Genomic DNA, 23,075 nt, shown 5'->3' on the forward strand with positions numbered 1-23,075 from the left:
CATGTGATTGAGAATCTGAGCTTTCATTTAAAACAAAATGAAGTTCCTGTCCCTACAATGTTACAGTGAAAAAGTTGAAGACATGAACTCTAAAGGATCAAAACAAAGCAGCCAAAAAAACAAAACAAACCCTCCAACATTAGTTGAGACTAACAGTCTCAATTTGGGGGGGTCCTGACTCAAGATTTTGGAATGTGTAGCACTGTTAATACCAAAACGTGCTTCTCCCCAGAAGTATGGGATTAAGTACATCATGGGAGTACAAATGGACAAAATTAATGTAAATATATGGAAATAAATCGAAGTTAAGTGCAGGTGGAGGGGGGGGGGGGATTGAAATCTGATTTAAAATCAGCAAGCAGGAAACCTTGATTTAAAATCAATTTTAATCTGGTTTTGCATTTGTACTTAATCTATTTTCCTAAAGAAAGATTCAAATTGGTTGGTATAACCATTAAAGCATGTTGATTGGCAACTAAATATTGCCTTACCATTACATTTGGTACCTTTTGCTAGCCAGGAGGCAACACTATCTATATTTAAGCCATTATAAAGGCCAACATATATTTATTCAGATACTCCGTTTTTACATTTTTTTTTTTTTGTTATGTTAGAAAACTCAGGAGGGAGGAAGGTTTGTTTTTACACTGTGATTTGTGGCAGGCTGCATTTAGGTGGAAACTGGAATTCAATTAAATGCACAAATAGCACTTTAATTAATAAACAAAATTACCTTAAATATGTTGGACACATTAAAAACATCAAAATGGGTTATGCATTTAAAAATGATTAAACAAAGAATGCACTAACTGTAGTTAGTGAATTGATTGTTTCAGTCCCTTGACTTCCACCTGGCTTCAAAGGCACTTATCCTCTCCCACCTGGTTTTTATTGATAGATAGGAAGAGGAAAAACAAGCTTTCCTGCTTTTCCAATTCCTATTCAACTTCTGAAATTTGAACCAACTAGTCGTCAAGAGAAAATACTCTATGCACCTACTAACTAAACTGAAGAACAGTATTTAAGGCAAAATCTTTTCTGAAGAAAAACTGAAACTGCTTACATTTGGAAAAATGTAAATACCAGCACTCACTCCACTGTAAAGAATGAAAATAGATATTAAATGTCACAATATCATTTACTGAATTATAGAACTTGAACAGATCTCAAAAGTTAAAGATTTTTTCCTTTGATTCGGTATCTAGTTAAACAGCATCTTTTAACTCACTGAAATTTGAAGGCACAATGATGCAGCCTATTTAAATTAGTACATCATAATAAACTAAGGTCTTAAGTATCATACTTTCAAATAAAATTTGAGGATTTTTTTTTATTAAAGAAAATAGGTATTAGACAATTATTTTTAAAAGGAGTAACTGATTTTTATCCACTTTCAGTGCAGACCTCTGGCTCTTGGAGTGGTGACCATGTGACACCGTGTTGCAAGGGTTGCGTACCCTTACCCTATGGCAATCTGACAGTGCGGACGAGGAGGTGTTCTAATGAATTTCAGAGACAGCTTCATGTTCAGTCTCCAGCAGAGACTGCACTATCACTAGTGGGGGAAATACCACATCATATGGGCTCGTATTCTAACGGGAATGGTCCAAACTGGTCTGTTTCATATTACCCTTTCAATATGGACAAGAAGCCTATAGAGAGTGTTGCTGATGGAAAGCATGCAGAGCACTAATAAGCACCTTCCAAAAAGTAATTCAAACATTTAGAAGTAACCAACAATTTTCAGCACTATTAGAAGATTCAAACCAATTATTTAAATCAAGACTTCCCGTGAAGTTTCCTAGACAACTTGTTCTGGATATTTTTTGTACTGGCTCAAGTTTTAATAACTGTTTATTCTTCAAAGCTTCACCAGAAGCAAGATTTGCCGTAGTCAGATCATTGAGACCAATAAGTCTGTATCCTACCTTTGGCCTCCAGCAGGGACAAGAGACTTCAGGAGATTACCAAAAACCCAGGTGATGAAAATCTAGCCAGTTACAAAGGGCTTTACCTGCGAGTGGGCCGGGAAAAAATTCCTTCCTGACCCTTGCAATGAATAGCTTACATCCTGACACAATGTGGATTACCTTGACCTTAGCTTATTTAACCACCATCAGGAAATTTACCCAGCTTTTTTTAAAGCCAGCCATGCTATATGAGTGAATTCATGTGCCTGTGAATTCCACAGGTTCAGGAAACCCTAAGTGAAGGTAGAGTCTATTTTTTCCTGAATTTACCAGCTATTAGTGACCTGTTGCTCATTGGGAGATTAAAATGAGACTAAGCACACAATTATACTTTAGATTCAACATACGGAGTCTGAGGCAGCAGCAGCAAGAGCAAGAATTACTTAGAAGACAGTGCTTCAAGTTTTGACTCTGCATTTCAGCTTTAGCTTTAAGAAACTTCTGGAAAGCAGCATCTTGGAGGTCACAAGAATCTTCTCCGCTGAAACTGCTCTTAAAATCTTATAGCAACGCTTGGAAGGTTTAGATTTTTATCTGTATGTACTGGTTAACATCAATTTCACTGTACACACATAAAACGACAAAATATTTCCAAGAACAAACTTATAGATAGGCAAAGAAAAATGCTGCTTAAGAACTTAGTTTGACTTTAAGGATCTTTACTTTTGACCCAGGAAGCTTTTAATGCCTACTGGCAGAAGGAACAGAGGATCATAGTGGTACAGGGATCCCCTGGATTCACTAAAGGGGGTCATGTAAGGTCTCTACTGAAAGCACGTGTCACAGTGGTCACCATAATCATTGCAAGATGCATGGAAAATATGCAAGGAGTTCTATATGTTGAAGTTATGTTGCCTAAGCCCTGTAGTTAAAGGCAGGTCTCTCACAGGTAGCGTTTCCAAAGACAAAGTTCTCCAGACAGGATGTGGGAGATATTTAGCTTCCTGGTGGACCATTGTGTATCTTACAACAGAAGTGTTAGCATATGGAGTCTAATGCTAATGAAGAGCTTTTGGAGACTTCAGAAGGAAATTTAAAAGGAGGAGGTAAAGAGGGGGCAGCTGTTTTCAGGTGAAGATCAGAAGTCTGTAATCATACATAAGGGGTGCAGAGAGATGCTTTGGCATCCTCCAGTCTGTGAAAACCAGCTGCCAGCAGGCTTGATCTTAGGAAAGGGGGATCTCAGCCATGCTGGCTGAAAGTGCTGAAAAAGTATTTGGGGTAAACTATCCTGTAGGAAACAGGGGAATGTCTTGAGTTAAGTTTAGGTTCTACAAAGCATATTATGATTGTTTTATATGTAACCATTTGTTTCCAATATTCTTACTTACTATCAATAGAATATGTGGGTTTGGTTTTTTTTAAAAACAATAAATATATTTAGATTCATACGTTATGCCGAGTGGTGATCCTGAACTGAATATTGTATAACTTGTGTGTACTATTCCTTTGGGAGTAAAAGAACATAGTTCAGTGAAACAGGGACTAGGCACTCCAGAGGGACACTTGGAAGACTTGTGGGTTCCTGTGTGCCTATCGCTAACTTATACAGAGTGAGGCCTGCATGCTTGCATTGTCACAGGCTGGTGGAGTCGGGGAGGTGATCTGCAGCAGGTAGACAAGACTCCCTCACAGTAAGGGCCTCCTCCTGGATCTCCCTACACTTTGATACCAATTAATATACCGTCTCCTTTTAAAATCTTGAAGTGCTGCCAGCCACATCTGGACACCACCTTCTGGGTCTCCTACCTCTGATCTTCAATCCTTCTGTTCTCATTTGATGGGTCCTCCTCCGCTTTTCCACTTTTGGTAAGGATCCTACAGAGATCAGGCCATGATGTCTCCATCACTAAATGACTGTCTACAATTTTAATCCCAATGACTCAAGTCAGCACTTCTATTCTTGAGCTGTTTCCGTCCATCCTGTTCCATGTCTCTTTGACAGCTGCCTCAAGGACCTTTGCCATCAACTTGACCAAAACTGAGCTACTAAACTTCCCTTCCAAAAAGTCTTCTCTCTTCCTCCCCACACCCTTACTACCCTCCCCAATATCACCTCTCAATAGCTCAGTGCCACAGCCTGGCAGTACACATCTAGGTCCTATCCAAATATTGCCATTTCTTCTTCCATCGTTTCGAGATCTGTCCTTTACTTTCACATCCATTGTGCGATCACTTGTCTAGGCCACAAACACACAACTTTCCTCCAACTTCTGCAGCCTCCACTACAGCTATTCCTAGCAATTTACATTAGATGAGCCCCACTGAACTTTTCACATTGCACTCTGACCTTTTCCTTTCTCCTCTCCTATCTGGGTCAGCCTTCATCTGCTGAGTTGTTTCTCCCACAAGAGCCTTCTTCCATTTAGCTCCTTAGAGTGAACACTCTTCTCCACATTAAAACCTACTATTGGCTTCATGATAGAAAACTGCCAAGTGATAATGGCTAAGATGGTGATCAGTTCGGACAGATTTAATATTTAAAAATAGCCTTGAATCCGCTAGTTGTGCACACAGCTTGTCTGTGACCAGATGGTCCAAACATTATAAACCTCTGCCTTCATCCCCAGCCCCCTCTGATCACCCACTTGTTTTAAATTACACTAAGCCCTTTGGTGCAGACTGTCTCCTGTATGTTTGTACAACACCTAGGACAACGGGGGTGATCTTGATGGGGCCAGATAGTCACTGTAATAAAAGGTTAATAATGGGATAATGGCTACATGTTAGATTTATTACCAGTTTGGTACCTTACATTTTTATTTGAAGTTGAATGAATGACTCCCAGTCAGCAATAGAAGTATTATAACATTTCAGATTAAACCATGTTCGAATGAGATGCCTCCAAAGTGTGTGGTGGCTATTTCCTTTAGGATAGTTCTGTTTTCTTTATCTTCTCTTCCTTCCTCCATAAATTCATTAAGCCAGTGCAACACTAGAGAACCAACTTAAGTCACAGCATGGCATTAGCAGCAGTTTCCTTGAACCTTTTCACATAACCTGCACATGCAATCTAGTTCTCTGTCTGACCCAGATCAGCATACACATTTCAACAGCTTGCAGCCCCTTTTGCAGTTTCTATTTCTGGAGGGCACCTCCAGTTGCTGAAGGAGGAATATGCCAAGAACATACTAGATCAAATATCAAAATCCTGGTCAAGTTGCAAGGTCTTTTCCCTTTCTGCACCTCCCCTAGTTCCCAAACACATGCAAATCAGTGCAATTGTAAGACTTGCTTAGACACTACAAATCTGAACAGTTCTTGTGACATATTACCTTATCCAGAAGGGCCTGGTGGCCAGTCATGATAATACTTTATAGCAGACCTGTCCAGCTACATAAGAGCAGCCCTCCAGACAAAGTCAATTGAACCCATTACCTAATCAGCAACTATTCTGTATATAAAAACATGAGAAGCAGCTCGGACACTTCAACTAGTATTTCTTGCTCTAAATATTAAGTCAAGTCGTGACCATCTGCAGAAATGTTAGCTTTGAGAAGCGAACTCCTTGGTGCAGGGCTCACAGTGTGCCAGTGTCAACACATACTAAGATTGGACTCTTCTTGCCAATGGATTACGTTAAGCCTCCCCCTCTTTTAAACTTAATGTTATATTACAGTAACATAGCCCTGGTCTGCAAGATGTTCTTTGAGTTACACAGCCCTGCCCCCACAAAGCTTGCAGTACAAGCAAGCCTAGGTCAAAATATCAAACTCAAAGGAAGCATCTTTGGATTGTTGTACATATTTCAAGAGAACAGAATCAGTTTTGCCAGCTATCATAGTAAAATAGGATGTGTGCAATATATCCATATTCTAGTAATCTGCATCTGCTTTGTTTCTCCACAAATGAGATTGTGTATGTGGCACAAATCCAGAGTTTTAAGGGAGATTTAATACTTCATGCTAAAAGAAAGTGACCAGACAAGTAACTGTACAGTCTGGCAGAGATCTAACTATGCTTTTTTCTCCCCTCACAAGGAATTTGTTTCCACCCACTGTAATTCACCAGGAAAGTGAAACATACTTTGGGGGAAGAAGGGAAATCTGACCACTTACAAAGTTTAAACTGTTTAAAGTTTAAAAACGTTCACGGGATTGCAGACCACATAGTGTGGAGTAATTTTCTCTTTGAAGTATCTGATACTCTTCAGAAATCCCAGGTTTCCGAGTCTTCATATACTAGCATTATAGCAATTCCCTTGGAGCATGCACCATACCAGCACATCAATAACTTACCGTTCTAACACATATGTAGACCAAAGGTCTTTCTAGAGAAAAAAGTTAAGCTTCCCAACACCCATCCAAGTTTGTTAGAAGAATATTCCCACTAAGTATTCACATTCACCCTCAAGCCATTTGAGCATGCATTTGTCAGCAGCAGAAATAGACCACCTAGAGCGGGCTGCTCTTCTCAAGTTTAAAAATGGGGTCCCCATAGCAACATATGCTGAATACCCAGCCTACAGTAATCCAATTAATTCATTGGCATTTGAATATCTGACATCACTCTAACGCAGGGATTCTCAAACTGGGGGTTGACACCCCTCAGGGGGGCATGAGGTTATTACATGGGGGGCAAGAGCAGTCAGCCTCCACCCCCAAACTCCACTTCATCTCCAGCATTTATAATAGTGTTTAATATAAAAACTGTATTTTTAATGGGGGGGGGGGGGGGGGGAAGAGACACACAGAGGCTTCCTGTGTGAAAGGGGTCACCAGTACAAAAGTTTGAGAATCATTGCTTTAACTACAGAAGAGGCATTTGTGTCAGACTGCAAATTGTGGCAGCCCAAAATGGATTTGGGACTAGCACAAAGACAGTCTGAGGAGTAGCATCCATTATACAAATATCCTGGTAAGTAGTGATGGGAAGTGCATCATATGAAGTTTTGATGAACTACAGCGAAGAAGTTACATTGTTGAGTATGGTCTTTAAAATTGGGATGACCCTACATTCCGAGTGTTACTAATGCCTACTCGCCCAGACTTAAAACATGTATGCATACATTAGTGTCCTTTTCAGAAGGTTCTCTAATGATTTTTTTTTTTTTTTTTTTTTAAAAACCATCAAGGAGGAACACTCACTTCCGATAAGAAATTAAGGAAAGCCAAGTGACCTGAGAGAGAGAAGTGGCTTTCCCAATAAGGTCAGGGACCTACCTCTGATGCACTGTCAAAGCTGTATGTTCAGTTGATTTCAGAGACGGAACTACAAACAAAGCCACCACACCTCCGAATGGTCACATAATAAACCATCTCTCTCCTGCCCCACCTATGGATGCTCAGTATTGTTTTAGCCCCATAATGCCACTTACCAAATCAATCAGGTCACTGAGGTTTTTCTCTATCTGCTGGGGAGGCAGACGCCTCATTAAATCCAAGGCACAATCCAGCTGCTGGTCACTCTGGGGAAAGAAGAAAAATTGGTCACTTGCAACTAGTGCAGAAAAGTAGTGTTTGTTCAGTCTATGAATGCAGACAATGTACCACAGCTAAACAAAAAGAGAAGCACTTCAGTTGCTTTCCATCACAATACTGTTCTACATATGGCTAGAGGATTTGGCTCCAGTTGCCAAGAGTGTGTCACCTTTTAACTATGTATATATATTTAAAATAGAATTTAGTAACCTCTGGTGATACCAGACAACTAACTTCATTCATATTATACTGCAGGAGTTTCCTACAGTACAAGGACTTACTTCTGCATTACTGAATATGGCATTAAAAAAAGCAGATGCAAGGGAGCCTACTTTTGAGTCTTCCTGTTCAGATCTTTAGAATCATGGGTTTCCTCCAAGTGGCAGCTAATGCTACTGCAAGCTAACAAGACTTCAGCCACCACATTAGGTCAGGGCTTAAAATGCCTATCAGGGACAAGTTCAAGCTCCACGCTAACCACAGCTGACTACCATTCACTAACGGCTTCCTATCCAAATGTAGTAGACACTTACCAGGGCTCCATCAATAAATCTAGTACACCAGTTCTTTTCATTTTTTTAGAAGACACTAATGTACCAAAACTGACCAAGAAGGTGAAGCAGAAAAGGTAAGAAGGCCTGCTTGATATTATTCTAAGTCAAAATAGGCCAAACAGCCTAAAAGTTGCCCAGATCATAGATCCAGATATCTGTGGAAATAGTTGGCCTTGCCCTGACCCCTGTGCATGACAATACAGAAGACATTACACAGATTAAGCCAACATACTATGACACCTCTGCATCTTGAGGTAATAGATTAAAGCCCTGTTAGAGCCCTTCATCACCTTCCTTTACTAATGAAAATATAGGTGTTCTTCATCAGTCCAGATACACATGCATCCTTTGATACCCACCTCCTGTGGTGGAGTCTGCAATTTAACTGGCCTGACAGAAGACCCTGACAGAGCTGTGGATCTCCTTCAGTAGATTGGTTAGCCATTGTGTGTTCCAACACGGCTTTGTGTGGTTTATTAGGTAACACCATAGTATACACTATTTAAACTGTGGATGCACAGAATATCTAAATAAGAAATACAGCAAGAAATACATAGGCTGCTCCTTATACAAAAGGTAGAATGAGACTAGATGCAACCAGGCATTCTTTGTCAGACAGCAGCACAAAAACACCCCTCTTGTTCTCAAAACATCCCTGTCTTCTACGGTGATTTTTCTCCATATTACCTAGTTGTATTTATTGGCACTTTACACATCAGTTACATAGAAAAACAAACAATGTCCTAATTTAGGCCTTAAGTAGAATCAGCATTTCATCATTCGTACCAGACAAATGCAAGCCATGCATAGGGTTTAGGATTGGATACTGAGATACAAGAGCTGCAGAAATCACAGATCTCTGTAGTGTTTCCTCTCTGCCCCCCCCTTGGAGATTAATCCTGAAGACACATACACTAAAGAGTAAACACTTCACAGTATAGTAAGTGGAGGCACAATTCATTACGAGAAACCAGAAACTTCCAATGCTTTTTGGTGGTTAGAGTCATCCCTTTCTATTGCAATGCAAAAGCGACCAAATACCACATCATTAAAATGACCCTTCCAATTTATCCAATTCCTCTATTTAACTAATGCCATAGATATTAATTTGTGATGAATAAAGTTTATCTGCAGCCACACTCAAGTGTGCCCTTTATTTCAGAACATTTCTGCAACAGTTGGTTCATCAGCTGTACCCTGTTCCTGCCATCTCCTCGAACATATACTTCTTACTAGTAAGCACGCCTCAGTAGAAGTTGCAGCACTGTACAAGCTATATCCAGTGGCATCAGAGGTAATCTCAACACCACTTCTGCTCATATTTTGGTTCAGCAGGTCATAATTCCACTGAACTGTAGAATAGGCTGGTTCTTCATTTTTATCAAGCATTTCCAGCATCACCTTACATTGCTCTTAGTTTTTGCTCTCTATTGCTCTCCCCAAACCCACAGAGTTCCCATTCTCCAAGAGTGTCTTGACTATTTAAGTAACTGAGTTAACAGTACTAGAGCACCCGCAATACCTTAGAGGGAACCAGGAAGAGTTTCCTTTCTGCTACAGCAGCACCCTAGCAATTAGGAAGGAATGGAGCTCCAAATTTAGCAGACAGTTACTATGCTCTGCAAATCAATAAAAATAAAAAATCCACCCCTCCATCCATAGCGTTCACTATCAAAAGAAGCGCTAGCTATTTCATGCTGTTTTTATAAACCTCCAACAATCCTGCTGCATATGACTGTTCTTTAGCTGAAGTTAAAGCTGATTAGAGATTGCTTTGTGAGGTACAAATTCAGCTTCTAAAGAGCATTTTACCACATCAGTGTTAGTGCTTTTGAAAATTTTACCCTAAAAATTTAAGTCCCATTTTCAAAAACGATTGATGTGTGCCTAAGTTCCACTAAAAGCCAATGGCGAGTAGTTTGCGAGAAGAGGGAATGTTTCCAAGCTAACCAATTAGAGGAATTATGCCATCTTACTTGACAAGTGGGAGACTGATAAGTTCATAATGAAAAGCAAATCTGTTTTAAGTCTTCAGACAATCAAGGCTAGGGCACTACAAGTCTAGTTAAACTAGGCTGCTATGGTGTTAACTGGACAAGTCAGATTGCCTGACAAGGATTCAGAAACTCACAAAAGACCCCAGGATGCTCCTATTTCTTATTGTTGGGATTTTCAGAGGATCTTGAGTTAGGCATCCAATTACAACTAAAATAAATTGGATTTAGGCATTTAAATCCCTTAGGCTCTTCTGGAAATCCCAGCCTCTACCTTCACTGAGAGCAAACTGATATAACTAAAAGGAATATGGGATTACATTTTAAATGTTTCCCCTCTAAGAGAAGAGAAGGGTGTTCTGTTAATGGAATAATACATTACCATTTATAAACAGGTTGCACTAATGCAACAAAATGGGATTGAGAAAAATATACACAAGGGGAATCTATTTGGCCACTTCATACATGTTCTTTCAAAATAGTAGGGTCTAAGTCAATCACGATGAAACACTGCATACTGGGAGATGTAGTTTCCATCTGTGTTACAGAGAAAATGGAGCAGATTTCACCTGCCATTATTTAAGTTACAGTATCCAGCTCTAGGTCCACAAATTGCAAATGTGGCCCTGCCATCAGTTAAATCAAATCACTTGTTTTAAGTAGCAACTCTGGGATTTGAGTGGAACACATGGACTTCCTACAGAAAGCCTGATTTCCGCCTTGAATAATGAGAATATTGTAACTAGACTGGAATGCTAGAACATTAAATGTTATTGATACTAGGTATGCTTGTAAATTACGCAAGTAATAGACATAGTCAGATATTTATTGTGAACTCCAGTCACTATGCTTGTCTGTTTCAAGAGAATTTGTTCACAGAACAGGGAACTCACATCACACAGAAGGGAAGCACATGGACAGTGGTCACTTCCCATCCCTTCAGTATTAAGGAACAAGCCCTTGCTCTTCAGATGGCAAACAAAGCAAGAAAAATCCAGTAATCTAGAGCAGCCCACTATCTTTCAATGAAGAAAAACAAAAGGTTGAACGGTCCAGTATGTCTTCTTGCTGCTTTGCAGGAAAAGTTTTCTTTGGCTTTATGGTTATAGATCCACACTTCACATACGAGGAAGAAAAACCAACAATCACACATGTCACTGCTTCACCACAGGTACAAGATGTTTTTCCCAAGACTACACGAGAGCTTCATTTGTCTCTAAGCAGATAAACCTCTAACAGTGCCTTCCAGCAAGGAATCAAAGAAACTGAAACAATATATTTTTCACATCTCCATTATGCAAGCATATCCAGGCCATAGACAGAGGAAAGTCTTGAGAAGAATGGTATGAAATTCTCTTCTCTACAGTTACACAGATTACAAAACCTAAAAAGATATACAATAGAAAGTGGCACCTTAGAGACTAACAAATTTATTTGGGCATGGGCTTTCATAGGCTAAGACCCACTTCATCGGATGCATGCAGTGGAAAATACAGTAGGAAGATATAGATATATACACAGAGAACCTGAAAAAATGGGTGTTGATATACCCAACTGTAATGAGACAAATCAATTAAGGTGGGCTATTATCAGCAGGAGAAAAAAAAAGACTTTTGTAGTGATAATCAGGGTGGCCCATTTCAAACAGTTGACAAGAAGCTGTGAGTAACAGTAGGGGAAAAATTAGCATGGGGAAATAGTTTTTCCCTTTGTGTAATGACCCATCCACTCCCATGGCTACCACTCTGAAACCTGTCACAATAGGAAGGGACATCCATTCCAAATACTGTTAAATGGGTGTCTTGCTATGACATTACAGCCCTAGAATCCACTTCATTCCTTTTACCATTCAGAAAGAGGAATACACTCTTTCACTAAGCAAGCTAGATGCTTAAGATCAGCAACTAAGAGGTTCCCAAATTTTTTTCCGTGAAACCCATCTGTATAGCTGCAATAGACGCTGTGGCCCACTACTAACATGAGTCCATCATGGAGAGGGGCCCCACAGGACATGTGCAGCCCCTTGCCTCAGCAGGGACCAAGGCCAGCAAGAGAGCAAATCAGCCAAGCAGATGCCACAGCTAGCCCCCACTGACACCCTCGAACTCGACAATCCGCTGAATGCCTTGAGCTCATCACGTGGCAGCCCTCCCCCAGTCACCCACTCAGCACCCTGGAACACCTCACAAGCTCCCCCTACCCAGGAACAAAGGAAGGGTTTGGGGACCACCACTGCCGGGCAGAGGCAGGTGCTCGGGCCAGCCCAGACATTACCTTGATGGTCCCAATCACAACAATGTCAAGGCCTGGTAGGGCCATGGGGCTGATACTCCAGCTGGCCTGACAGCCCCAGATTGCAGAGTGAAGTTGCTTTGAGCAGGAACAGCCACGAACTCTTCAGCGACCCTGGGAGCTGCCACCTCTCAGGGCTGGCCCCTTGTCCTTTCCCTCTGCCTACTGCCTGATGGCTGTGCTTCATCCTCTGCTGCCCACCAGGGATGCTAGGTTCCTCCAGTCCTGGGCGGGCCCCCCCATCACTGGCTGCCACTCTGCCCATGTATACAGTTTGGGGGCGGGGAGGGGGGAGCAATGCCCCCACAACTCTGCATATGGTGGCCCACCCAGGACAGTCACAGCCCACCTTTGGGATGTGGCCCACAGTTTGGGAACCCCTGAGCTAAAGGACCCCTTTTCTCTAGTTTAAATTGACATTTTTTAACAAATGGGTCCAACTTCACAACTCAACAGTGGAATCTACTATAGCTGACAAGTTGAGAGTTGTCTGGTTTGGTTCTCTTCCATTCTTCACAGTTAAAGAAATCAATTTGCTTTCCCCTCCTAACCTCTCAATCCCTAGAGGAAGATACTGTTTAGATGGCCTATGAATGCCCAGCTCCAGCAGCCAACCCCAGGCAGGGGATCCTTCTAACCAAGTATTGTCTTTACCTCCCACTCTCTCATGTCAAGGGAGGAAAAGTGGCACATGGTTGCAAGGTCATGCTCCTCACTTAAGGATCGTGGGAATGCTTAAGGAAGTGCTTGTTCCTGCTCTGCCAGCTGGAATTGTTTAATAGGCAGCTAGAAAACTAAGGAGAGGCCACACTAAATACCATCACGAAAGAAGTGACTCCTACAGTAAGCGTTTTACCATGGGACTGGATTTTGGAATAAGAGTATATTGAGTAAAGTAATGTCCATACTGTCTGCAATTTGTGGATTAAGGGTCTGGACCCATCTGTTTGATAGCGATGAATTATAATGAAGTTGTGTTGTAACAGACACATGCAAGTTGTTTATTTAGCACAGGGCTTCTCAAGGGAGAGACAGCACGCACATGTGCAGACTAGCAAAAATGGTTATGGGTAAAGGCACAATGGTATCAATTATCCAGTGCAGATTAGAATACAGTGCATTCAGTCGACAGATCTGATTTTCCAGATTAAAGAGTGAAAGTAACCCAGCAAGGCAGTTAAGGAATACTGTTGTAGTTGGTCCACCTGTTTACTTAAGCTATATATCCAAAAATGCACCATTTAAGGACAGGGGTCTCAAACATGCGGCCCCTGTGCCATCTGCAGCCCACGAACCTCCCCAATGTGGCCCCTGGGGCTCCAGGTCTCTCCCTTGGCCCCACCTGCCACCCCCGGGTGCTCCCCCACCCCAGGCGATTTACAATGGCCCAGGGCGTGCAGCGGAGCCGAGTGGCATCTGCCTGCTCGCTCCACTGGCTGCTGGCCCCTCCCTTTGGCCCCAGGACAGGGATGGACTGTGCCTCCACGCTCTGCCCCCGCCCGAAGCACCCCTGCGGCCAATGGGAAGCTGGGGGGTGGAAGCCCCCACCCTGCCCCACCTTGTAGCCCCAGGTAAGCGCTGTGCCCCCCGACCCCCTCCCAGAGCCTGCACCCACACACCCCCTCCTGCCCCCAAACTCCCTCCCAGAGCCTGCACCCCAATCCCCTACCCCACCCAAACTCACTCCCAGAGCCTTAGGCAGGTGGGGGGGTGGAGTTTTGGGGAGTGGGTTCTAGGTGGCATGAGTGACATCATTGGCCCGCTGGGAAGACTTGAAGACTGGCACTGGCCCTAAGGTAAACTGAGGTTCAGACCCCTGATTTAATTCTCATTCCCTCTTAAGTTTAGATGCTTTGCCAGCAGACTTTGTAAATATTACAGGCTTGTTGCAAATGTTTCTTTCATCAAATCACATCAGCCACAGTATCAGAGGCTCATTCACCTGTACATCTACCAATGTGATTTATGCCATCATATGCCAGCAATGCCCCCCTGCCATGTACACTGGCCAAACTAGACAGTCTCTACATAAAAGAATAAATGGACACAAATCAGACGTCACGAATTATAACATTCAAAAACCAGTCAGAGAAAACTTCAATCTCCCTGGTCACTTAATTACAGACCTAAAAGTCGCAATACAACAACAACAAAAACTTCAAAAACAGACTCCAACGAGAGACTGCTGAATTGGAATTAATTTGCAAACTGGATACCATTAAATTAGGCTTGAATAAAGACTGGGAGTGGATGGGTCATTACACAAAGGGAAAAACTATTTCCCCATGCTTATTCCCCCCCCCCCCCCCACTGTTACTCACGCCTTCTTGTCAACTGTTGGAAATGGGCCATCCTGACCGTCACTACAAAAGGCTTTTTTTCCCCCCTCCTGCTGATAATAGCTCACCTTAACTGATTACTCTCATTATAGTTGGTATGGCAACACCCATTTTTTCATGTTCTCTGTGTATATATCTATATCTTCCTACTGTATTTTCCACTGCATGCATCCGATGAAGTGGGTTTTAGCCCACGAAAGCTTATGCTCAAATAAATTTGTTAGTCTTTAAGGTGTCACAACTACTCCTCATTCTTTGTTTCTTTCAGTGTTTTCTATGCTGTCATGGCATTTCCCCTCTTAGGCACAGAGAAAATGGCTTGGCCTTCCTTAATGTCACCACTTTAGAAACAAAGGGTTTCCGAGTCAGTTACACATATTGACATCCTGCTGTCTAAGTGTCTTGCATTTATGCACATTCCTATGGAGAAATAGCAGCATTTCGGTCACAAAAAATCTTTGATCCTTTTGAAGTATGAAGAAAAAAAGTCTTTTCTAACAAGACGGACATGAAGGGTACAGGTGGAGAGAAAGGTTTCATGTTTAGCCCACGAAAGTTTATGCCCAAATAAATTTGTTAGTCTCTAAGGTGCCACAAGTACTCCTCGTTTTACGTTAATTAAGGTTTCTGATCCAAGTCTTCATCATGTCACATCGCCTCTTAAAATTTGCCTTGTCCATTACATTTTGGCCACAGATGATATCAAAAAAGCACTAAGATTGAACCTCAAAATACGGCACTTTTGAAATGGATATCAAAATGCTCTGGTACCATTTTGCAGATGTTGCTGATCTGCTGTTAAAAAACCCTGCTTGTGTGTGTCAGAATTAAGAGGTGCATTGAACTAGGCAGGTTTTGTAGAGCCACCACTTTGTTTCAGAATTCCACTCCAGTTACAGTGCATAGGGAAGCAAGCAAACTGCCTGTGATGTTTGCCTACACAGGTGCACGAACTGTGTTTAATGATACTATAAATGGTGGTGGTGGCAGCACATGTACCCTTCAGATGGTGAGGAAAGTTGCTTTTATTATCCTTTTTTACATTAGTGAATTGGCAAGTGAGACTCCAAGGGCTGCTCATGGACACCGTGAAAGTGGAAAATCTTCACAACCTCTGTATGAAGAGGAGAAAGGCGTTCTCTGGGGACCATCAATATATGATGTGTGTCAATCTGATTATTCTATATTTGACCAGGGGCAGAGTTTAGGAAATCTAAACAAGCTCATTTCCATACTTTCCATCTTCCCTGGACTTCCATTTTCACTTAAGGAGAAAATAAAGTTAGACATTAACAGGAATCACATCTTAAAGATTGTCTAGAAATCTAAAGGACTCATCTTTAGATACAGGGAGGTACATAAACTCCTACTCAGTACTCACTGAGTGGTGATTAGTCACTATCTTCCCCCCGCCCCCCACCCATTGGGGGCTGCAAATTGAGTCAAGCTCTTTGAGGTTGCAGGACTTAATGAGTTTAGTATTTCCTGGATGAAGTACAAATAGTAGAAGACTGCCTCATGTCAAGTAATGACTCCTGTAGAGGAGGAGGGGGTGCTGAGGAAAATTCTAAATGAAGTTATTACAACTCAAATCACTGAAGGATTTAGCAATCATAGGAACCTCAAAGACATTACTGAGAACATTAGGTTAGATTAAAGCTCCTTTAATAAGTTTCCTATAAAGATGTTTTGCTATCTAGGATCTTCTCCTGAGAATCTGTTTTAAGTGCTGTCTTACAGAAGAGAATGCCAATAATAAATTTAAGGTAAGTCTATAGAAGTAGTTAGTTTGTTTAGTTTCCTTCTGTATCTGGTATTCTTCTCAGTCTTCCCCTGTCACTTTGCTTATTTCCAGAATAGAAGCCTTCTGCCAAGACTCACATTATTAGAAGCTGCAATGAAGTAACTATCAAAAATGTAATGCCTGCTAAATCCTATTGCTATATTCAGAAATACCATTCACCCTGTCTTTATTGGTATTTATGCCACCGTTAGGACCCTATGTATACAAAAACAGGGTCAGACAAAGGAGTCTCACTGCAGTCATAAGTGAGGATGCAGATTGCACAGATCACATTGCACAAAAAGCATTATGGTTTCCCTGATTCTTTTCAAAGAGATTTTACCCTCAATAGCAATTTGACCAACACCACTTAATATCTGGCACAGATACAGTAAGTTGCTAGTATCCTAGAATCAGCAAGAGTTACTTAAGAACAAACAACCCTGCATCAGTAAACTCCAGCTCTAATGCAGCTGTTCAGGCTTTGCAGCAAGATGTGCATTGGCAGCCTCCCAAGCATGAGCACTATACCTAATTTGCATTATAATTTACATACAGTTTTAAATCAGAGACAAATGCGGGTATTTGTAGAGCCAAGACATGCACTTTGCAGACCTCAAAGCATCAATGGCAAAACTGTTAACACTTCTCAGAAATCAGCTTAATGAATTGTCTGATTTAGCTTTTAGGTGGTCACTCGGTATGGAATGTAGACTTGAGTTCGCTCCATGAAGAAATGAAAGACTGTTCAAATGTTTTCAAAGAAAATTGCACAAATGGCTACAGTAGAACCTCAGAGTTACAAACAACTTCCATTCTTCAGGCGTTTCTAACTCCGAACAAAATGTTATGGCTGTTCTTTCAAAAGTTTAAACTGGACATTGGCTTAATACAGCTTTGAAACTTTATTATGCAGAAGAACAATGCTGCTTTTAACCATCTTAAGTTAAGGGAACTCTTTCTGTGCTTGTTTCATTTACCTTGTCAACTTTTTTTTTTTTAAACTTTCCTCTTTAGTAGTTTATGTCTAACAGTTCGGTACTTATTTGCCCCCCTCTTTTTTTGGGGGGGGGGGGGGCGGGGGGTGAGGGGTTCCTGCTGCTGCCTGATTGCATATTTCTGGTTCCAAATGAGGTGTGTGGTTGACCACTCAGTTCATAACTCAGGTGTTTGTAACTCTGAGGTTCTACTATATCTTCCACAAGTAAATGCCATTACCTGCATGTACAGAAAGTCAAAAGGTGCATTCACAAGATTTGGAGACCAGCCCACTGCAAGTCAAATTAGCTGAGCTTTGGTCTGTGCCTCTTCAGATTCAGAAAGTAGGTTTACAGACGCACTTTGAGTTCTATCCCTTTGACAGACTAATCTTTTATTTAAGAACCTAAGGGCTTCTGAGAAATCTGAAAGGCTTAAGGTCTGCAGACACGGACATGCCACCTGTGGGGAGGCAAAAGATACCTACAGTACCTCCACAGGCTGCACAGCACTGGTTGTTTGCTTAACTCTGCTTTCATGCCTCCTGCCAGTTAGGCTACATTATTGCTGAGCATGAACAGAATTAGTCTATTCAAACGAAAATAAAACCAGAGTTAGTTTCAGTCCTCTATTGTAAAAAGCCTCCAATCTAGCTACCAGAGAAGCAATTATTTGCGCTACCTATGCCAGTGCTAAGTAGTAGGCTTTTCCTAATTTAATCCCTTCTGGTAAACAGGCCTTTTACACTGCACTAATTTTCTAAACTAGACTACAGAGCCTATGATAGGACACTCCTAGTATAGGCATAGTAGCAACTGAGGGGCAGGGCAGAGCAATACTGCTTTAGGAGATCTTTGGGTGATCTGAAAGTGACAGAAATAGCTTGGATTTCACTCAGACTCAGCTGCATCCTGTAATGAAACTGGTTAACTATTTGGCTGCACAGTCCCCCTCCAGCTGGATACACCTGGTAGGTCAGTAAATTGGTTTCACTGGAATATCAATTCACCATTCACAATTTTGCTCAAGGTGCCTAGATACCAAGCAAGTATTCATAATTGCAATACAGAAGCAAGATTAATGAAGTACTTAACAGCAAGAAGGCCTTAAAATGGTTTGGTTTTGTTAGAAGCCAAATTTTAAATAGTTACAGGAACCTAAGATACAAATTGCACCTCATTCAAAATTAAACATAGAAGTCGCTAGTTGCACAGAGACATCACCAGGCAGAAAGTTGGTTTGGTCATACATGTCCATGAGACACCCCAAGTGACCACACTTTATCCAGCAATACTGTCATTTTGACAGTCATATTGAGAAAGTTTAAGTCTTCAACAGTTTTCAAACGCAATGATTCATTCTAGAGAGTTTCTAGGAGTATTCTTACATGTGTGCCACAAATACCTCACGAAGAACTATAATAATGTTTATCAGTCTAGTTATGCCACTAGTCCCATCATATTCAAGTACAAGTTGATTGGGACCAAACCATGTTTCTGTGACACATTGCAATACGTGCGGAGTATAGAACTAGGCCAGTTCCTAACACATTTCAGCTCCATTTACGCTGCAAAGCTCCTTTCCCCAATCCCCCTATGATAGTGTGTGTATACTAGGGATGTAAATATCATTTAAAAAGTTAACTGTTTAAACTATTAAAAATGTCATTTAAACGGTTAGCCCATTAAGGGGCTGGCTGGCGTGGGGCTGCTGGGGCCAGCCATCCAGCGTGTGGTTAATGGTTAAGGCGGGTTAACCAGTAAGATTAATACTTACTGGTTCACCTTTTACATCCCTAATGCAAACTGGCATTTTAATCCTCCATTGTGGACTGAGCCTAGATCTATCCAAACTAGGTTTTAAGAGTAGCCCAGAAGATCATTTTAAGAACTATTGTGTTGTCTCCACATAGACTTGTCTAACACAGCCTAGGCAATTTTAAATGCCAACACCATTTAATCCCCAACGTAGATAAATCAGTTTCCAAAGCAACATTTCTGAAAAAGGCAAGGTGTTAGAAAACTCTACTTATCTTCAAGGACCAGGAATACTCAACCAACAGGTGGTTTATTTATTTTAAAAGTTCCAGACCTGTTCTCTAGGTTGCAAGTCAAGTGATTTCAAGTCTGTTCACCCCATTTGAGCTCTGGATTAATATTTTCCAGCTTTGTTGTGCCAACACCAAAGGTTTTGTGTTTTTAAGTTAAATGATACACTCTACCTCTCAACTAGCCTGTCTTTTTAATCCTAGCCAACTCTCAGGGCTCACAGGTAAAAGACACATTTGCTGCTCCCTTTTTAAAATGACGTATTGGAGAAGAACTACTGTTAAGAGAATTTCAGCCAAAGGAATGTTTACTGCCATCTCTGTACAATAAGTAATATTCAGTGGTTTCTGTTAAACTGTAGAACTCCCAATTCCTCCACGGCAACAAGATGCCATAGAGGTTAGCTTTTCAGGCAATTAGGGAGGGAAGGTGCTCAACCAGAGTACTGCATGAAAATTCCATTAACTTTACCATATCCCCAGTAGTCTATTCCCTACCTCTAATATAATTTCTCCATGACATCCATTCAAGTATTCTGCCAGATACTATCAAGGGCCATTTTTAAACACCACTTACAAGTGTGCTATTCATTTCCCAACCCCTCTCACCAGCCCACCTCGCTATATTTTCTTGTATATTCTGGATTGGCAGTACAATTAAGTAATGAGGGTTCAGGATACTCTTGGTTGCTGATAGTTTTCAGGCTTATTAGATAGGAAGGTGAAAAATAGCAAGCTAAGTTGAAAGTACTCCAGACCAGACTGCTGGCCCTTGACTTCTTTCATCTACGTGTCGTACAACCTGAGAAAAATAGCCCAGGTGGTTTTCATTATCAGCTCTGACACTTGGGATCATACTCAATGTGTTTAGAGCAATATGCTGTTATATTGATATTGTAGGTGAGACTTCAACCTAGATGAAAGAGCAAGAGTTGGATGTCCACTTGAAGGATCTCAGATGAAAAAGAAAAATTGTTGGACTGCAAGTTTAAGCAGAAGCTTGTTTTCAAGTAAGTGTGGAACTGCTGTATGATTTTTATCCTTGATTCAGTGGAATCCAGAATAAAAAGGAGATACTTTGGGGCACTGGGTCCAAGTCATGCTGCTGTCCAGTGAGTGTCCCACTTGGCTGATAAACTCTTGTTGGGAGAAACAATCCGTTATTGATAGATTGTCAATGTTTCTCTTTAGAAGGGCCTCTGCTAAAGAAGCCATCTCCATTATTGTTCTGCTCTGATGGCTCAAGGAAGATAAGATTATGGAAAAGTAGTTTGACATTACCTGGAGCACTGAGATTGCCTTCAACCATTTCATTGGGATATAGGCCTAGATATGGTGAAGGGATTGGCTAACAAGACTTGCACAATGTGTTAAACAAAGATCAAGTGTTCATGGTATTTTTAGGAGGTTCGGGGCTTTTGATTCCACACAGACCATACAATGCAACACATAGGTTGATATTAACAGTGAGAAGCCAGGTGCTCAAGTAGCTCTATTCTTCTGAGAGGAGCTATAGGGAATAGCACTGGTAAATTGCATGCTGGCTCCAAGGGCCCTCGTATGGGAAACTAGTCTGCCAACCCTCCTGTTAAGACGAGAGGAAGTGGTTCAGATTTCACTGCCATCAGTGTACTGATGTCAACCTGAAATGCTGAGCGTGTTGAATGTCAGTGCTATCTGACTTAGTTCAATCTAGGTGAAACAGAGGTAAGGATGGTAGTGTCTAATGCGGCAACCAAAGATAACCAATCCTTCATTTAAGCTCAGTAAGAGCTGTGATTTAATTGCTGTCATCTGGTGCCAAGAAGAGTCCTATAAACAGGAAAAAGTAATCACTGCAAAAAGTAATCATTGCCCAATAAATACAGCATTAAGATTAAAGCTTGTATACAATCAATTAACACTGAGAAATGGCTGGCCACCTGCCCTCACAGTGGTACACTGGAGTTTGCTATCTAGGGGGTCTACTGGATCCCTGATGGTTTCTTCATGGCTAAGTGCAGTATGCAAATCTCCATCTTTGCTTGGTAGGGATTAGTCTTTAAGACATGTAGCTCCCACCAGTTATTCAGACCTTGTTAATTTCAGACTGGATTACTGCAATGCACTTTATATGCAGCAGCCACTTGTAAAATGTAGCTAAGACAGTTGGTGGAGTCTCAAGCTTGGAAACAGCATCAGCTTCCACTTAATTTCCTGGTGAAATTCAAGCTGTTTGTATTGGTTTAAGTCACATATCTGGAGATACCACTCTCCTTGTAGTGCAGCTCATTGGGGATAAACTGAATCCCTAGATTAGAAAGTCTGAGGGCATTTGACTCTGGAATTCCCTGGACACGAAGAATCCAAGGCTTTTTCTAAGGTGGGTTAAGAACCGAGGGGTTAAATCTGTGTGTGTGGTTGTTTTAGTGGGATTTATTTAACTTGACACGTTGCCTATTTAAGCAGTATTATTAGCAGGCCTAGAGATGCACGTATTCAATATCTACTAAAAAGAACAGGAGTACTTGTGGCACCTTAGAGACTAAAATTTATTTGAGCATAAGCTTTCATGAGCTTCATCATGCATCCGATGAAGTGGGCTGTAGCTCACGAAAGCTTATGCTCAAATAAATCTGTTAGTCTCTAAGGTGCCACAAGTACTCCTGTTCTTTTTGCGGATACAGACTAACATGGCTGCTACTCTGAAACCTGTCAGTATCTACTGTATATTATGTGTTTGGTGCCTCTTTACTACTACTTAAGGAATGAACTTCAGAGTGGGAATACTTCAATCTTCCAAATCAGTTTAACATCTGCCAATATTTTAATTTATACAAGTTCAACAGGAGGTTCTCAATTGCCTGTCCAGTCAGAGCTGAGGAGCACACAGAAAGGAAGAGGAGAAAAGCAAAGCTAAATTCCCACAGTGCAGTCACACATGCACTGGGAGTATGTTTTGGAAAAAAATGTTATTTTTCTTGACCTTGTCATAATCACTACGATTTCTGTACCAATGTTTATCTTTGGAATACTAGAAGGGATGTTTATTTATAAAATTTGCCATTAAACATGACAATGTAATTTAATTGCTGTCATCTGGTGCCAAGAAGAGTCCTATAAACAGGAAAGTTTCCGCAAAAAGTAATCACTGCCCAATAAATACAGCATTAAGATTTAATTGATTGCATACAAGCATTACATTGAGAAATGGCTGGCCACCTGTCCTTTCCCCGACTTCCCTCCATTGCCACTTTTCCCATTTTATTCTTTTTGGTACTTGCACTTCAGCCTCACACCTTTTCAAACAGTTCCAGCAATTTTCAAAAAGAGGTAAATTAAGAACTTTTAATAAACTGGTTAAGTGTTGATTTCATCCAGGATAGAACAATGTGAATCACTGATTTTAAAGCACAATTTAAGTTGTGGGTTTTTTAAATGCACTGATTTAAAAGCAGGCCAAAGCTTTTTAAAACTAAATTTGAAAAATTATACTAATACATTTTAATCTAAAGTTGCAACAAAGTGCTCATTTTGTTAGATGCTTCTACTAGTTCAAAGTCATGAATTTTGTAGGAATGCTATAGCTAAAGTCAAAAACAAAAAGACTAAAAAAAGTTAAGGCCCTGATCCAAACACTTAACCAGATAAATAACTGTATTCAGGCCAGTCCTTGCCTACAGACAGCCCCCCAACCTGAGCAAATACTCACCAGCAAC

The 23,075-nt window shown here is 41.1% G+C and overlaps 1 protein-coding gene across 2 annotated transcripts in view; it reads right to left on the reverse strand.

The window, feature by feature from the left end:
• Positions 1-23,075, reverse strand: part of CAPZB (capping actin protein of muscle Z-line subunit beta) — a 110,037-nt gene that overhangs the window by 72,204 nt on the left and 14,758 nt on the right. For both annotated transcript variants that reach the window (XM_037881171.2, XM_037881170.1), the window contains exon 2: positions 7,288-7,377. In XM_037881171.2, the coding sequence (XP_037737099.1) occupies positions 7,288-7,377 (90 nt within the window). The remainder of the gene's footprint in view (positions 1-7,287; positions 7,378-23,075) is intronic.

Source organism: Chelonia mydas, chromosome 18 (genome assembly GCF_015237465.2).
Source record: "Chelonia mydas isolate rCheMyd1 chromosome 18, rCheMyd1.pri.v2, whole genome shotgun sequence".
NCBI classification, from domain to species: domain Eukaryota; kingdom Metazoa; phylum Chordata; order Testudines; family Cheloniidae; genus Chelonia; species Chelonia mydas.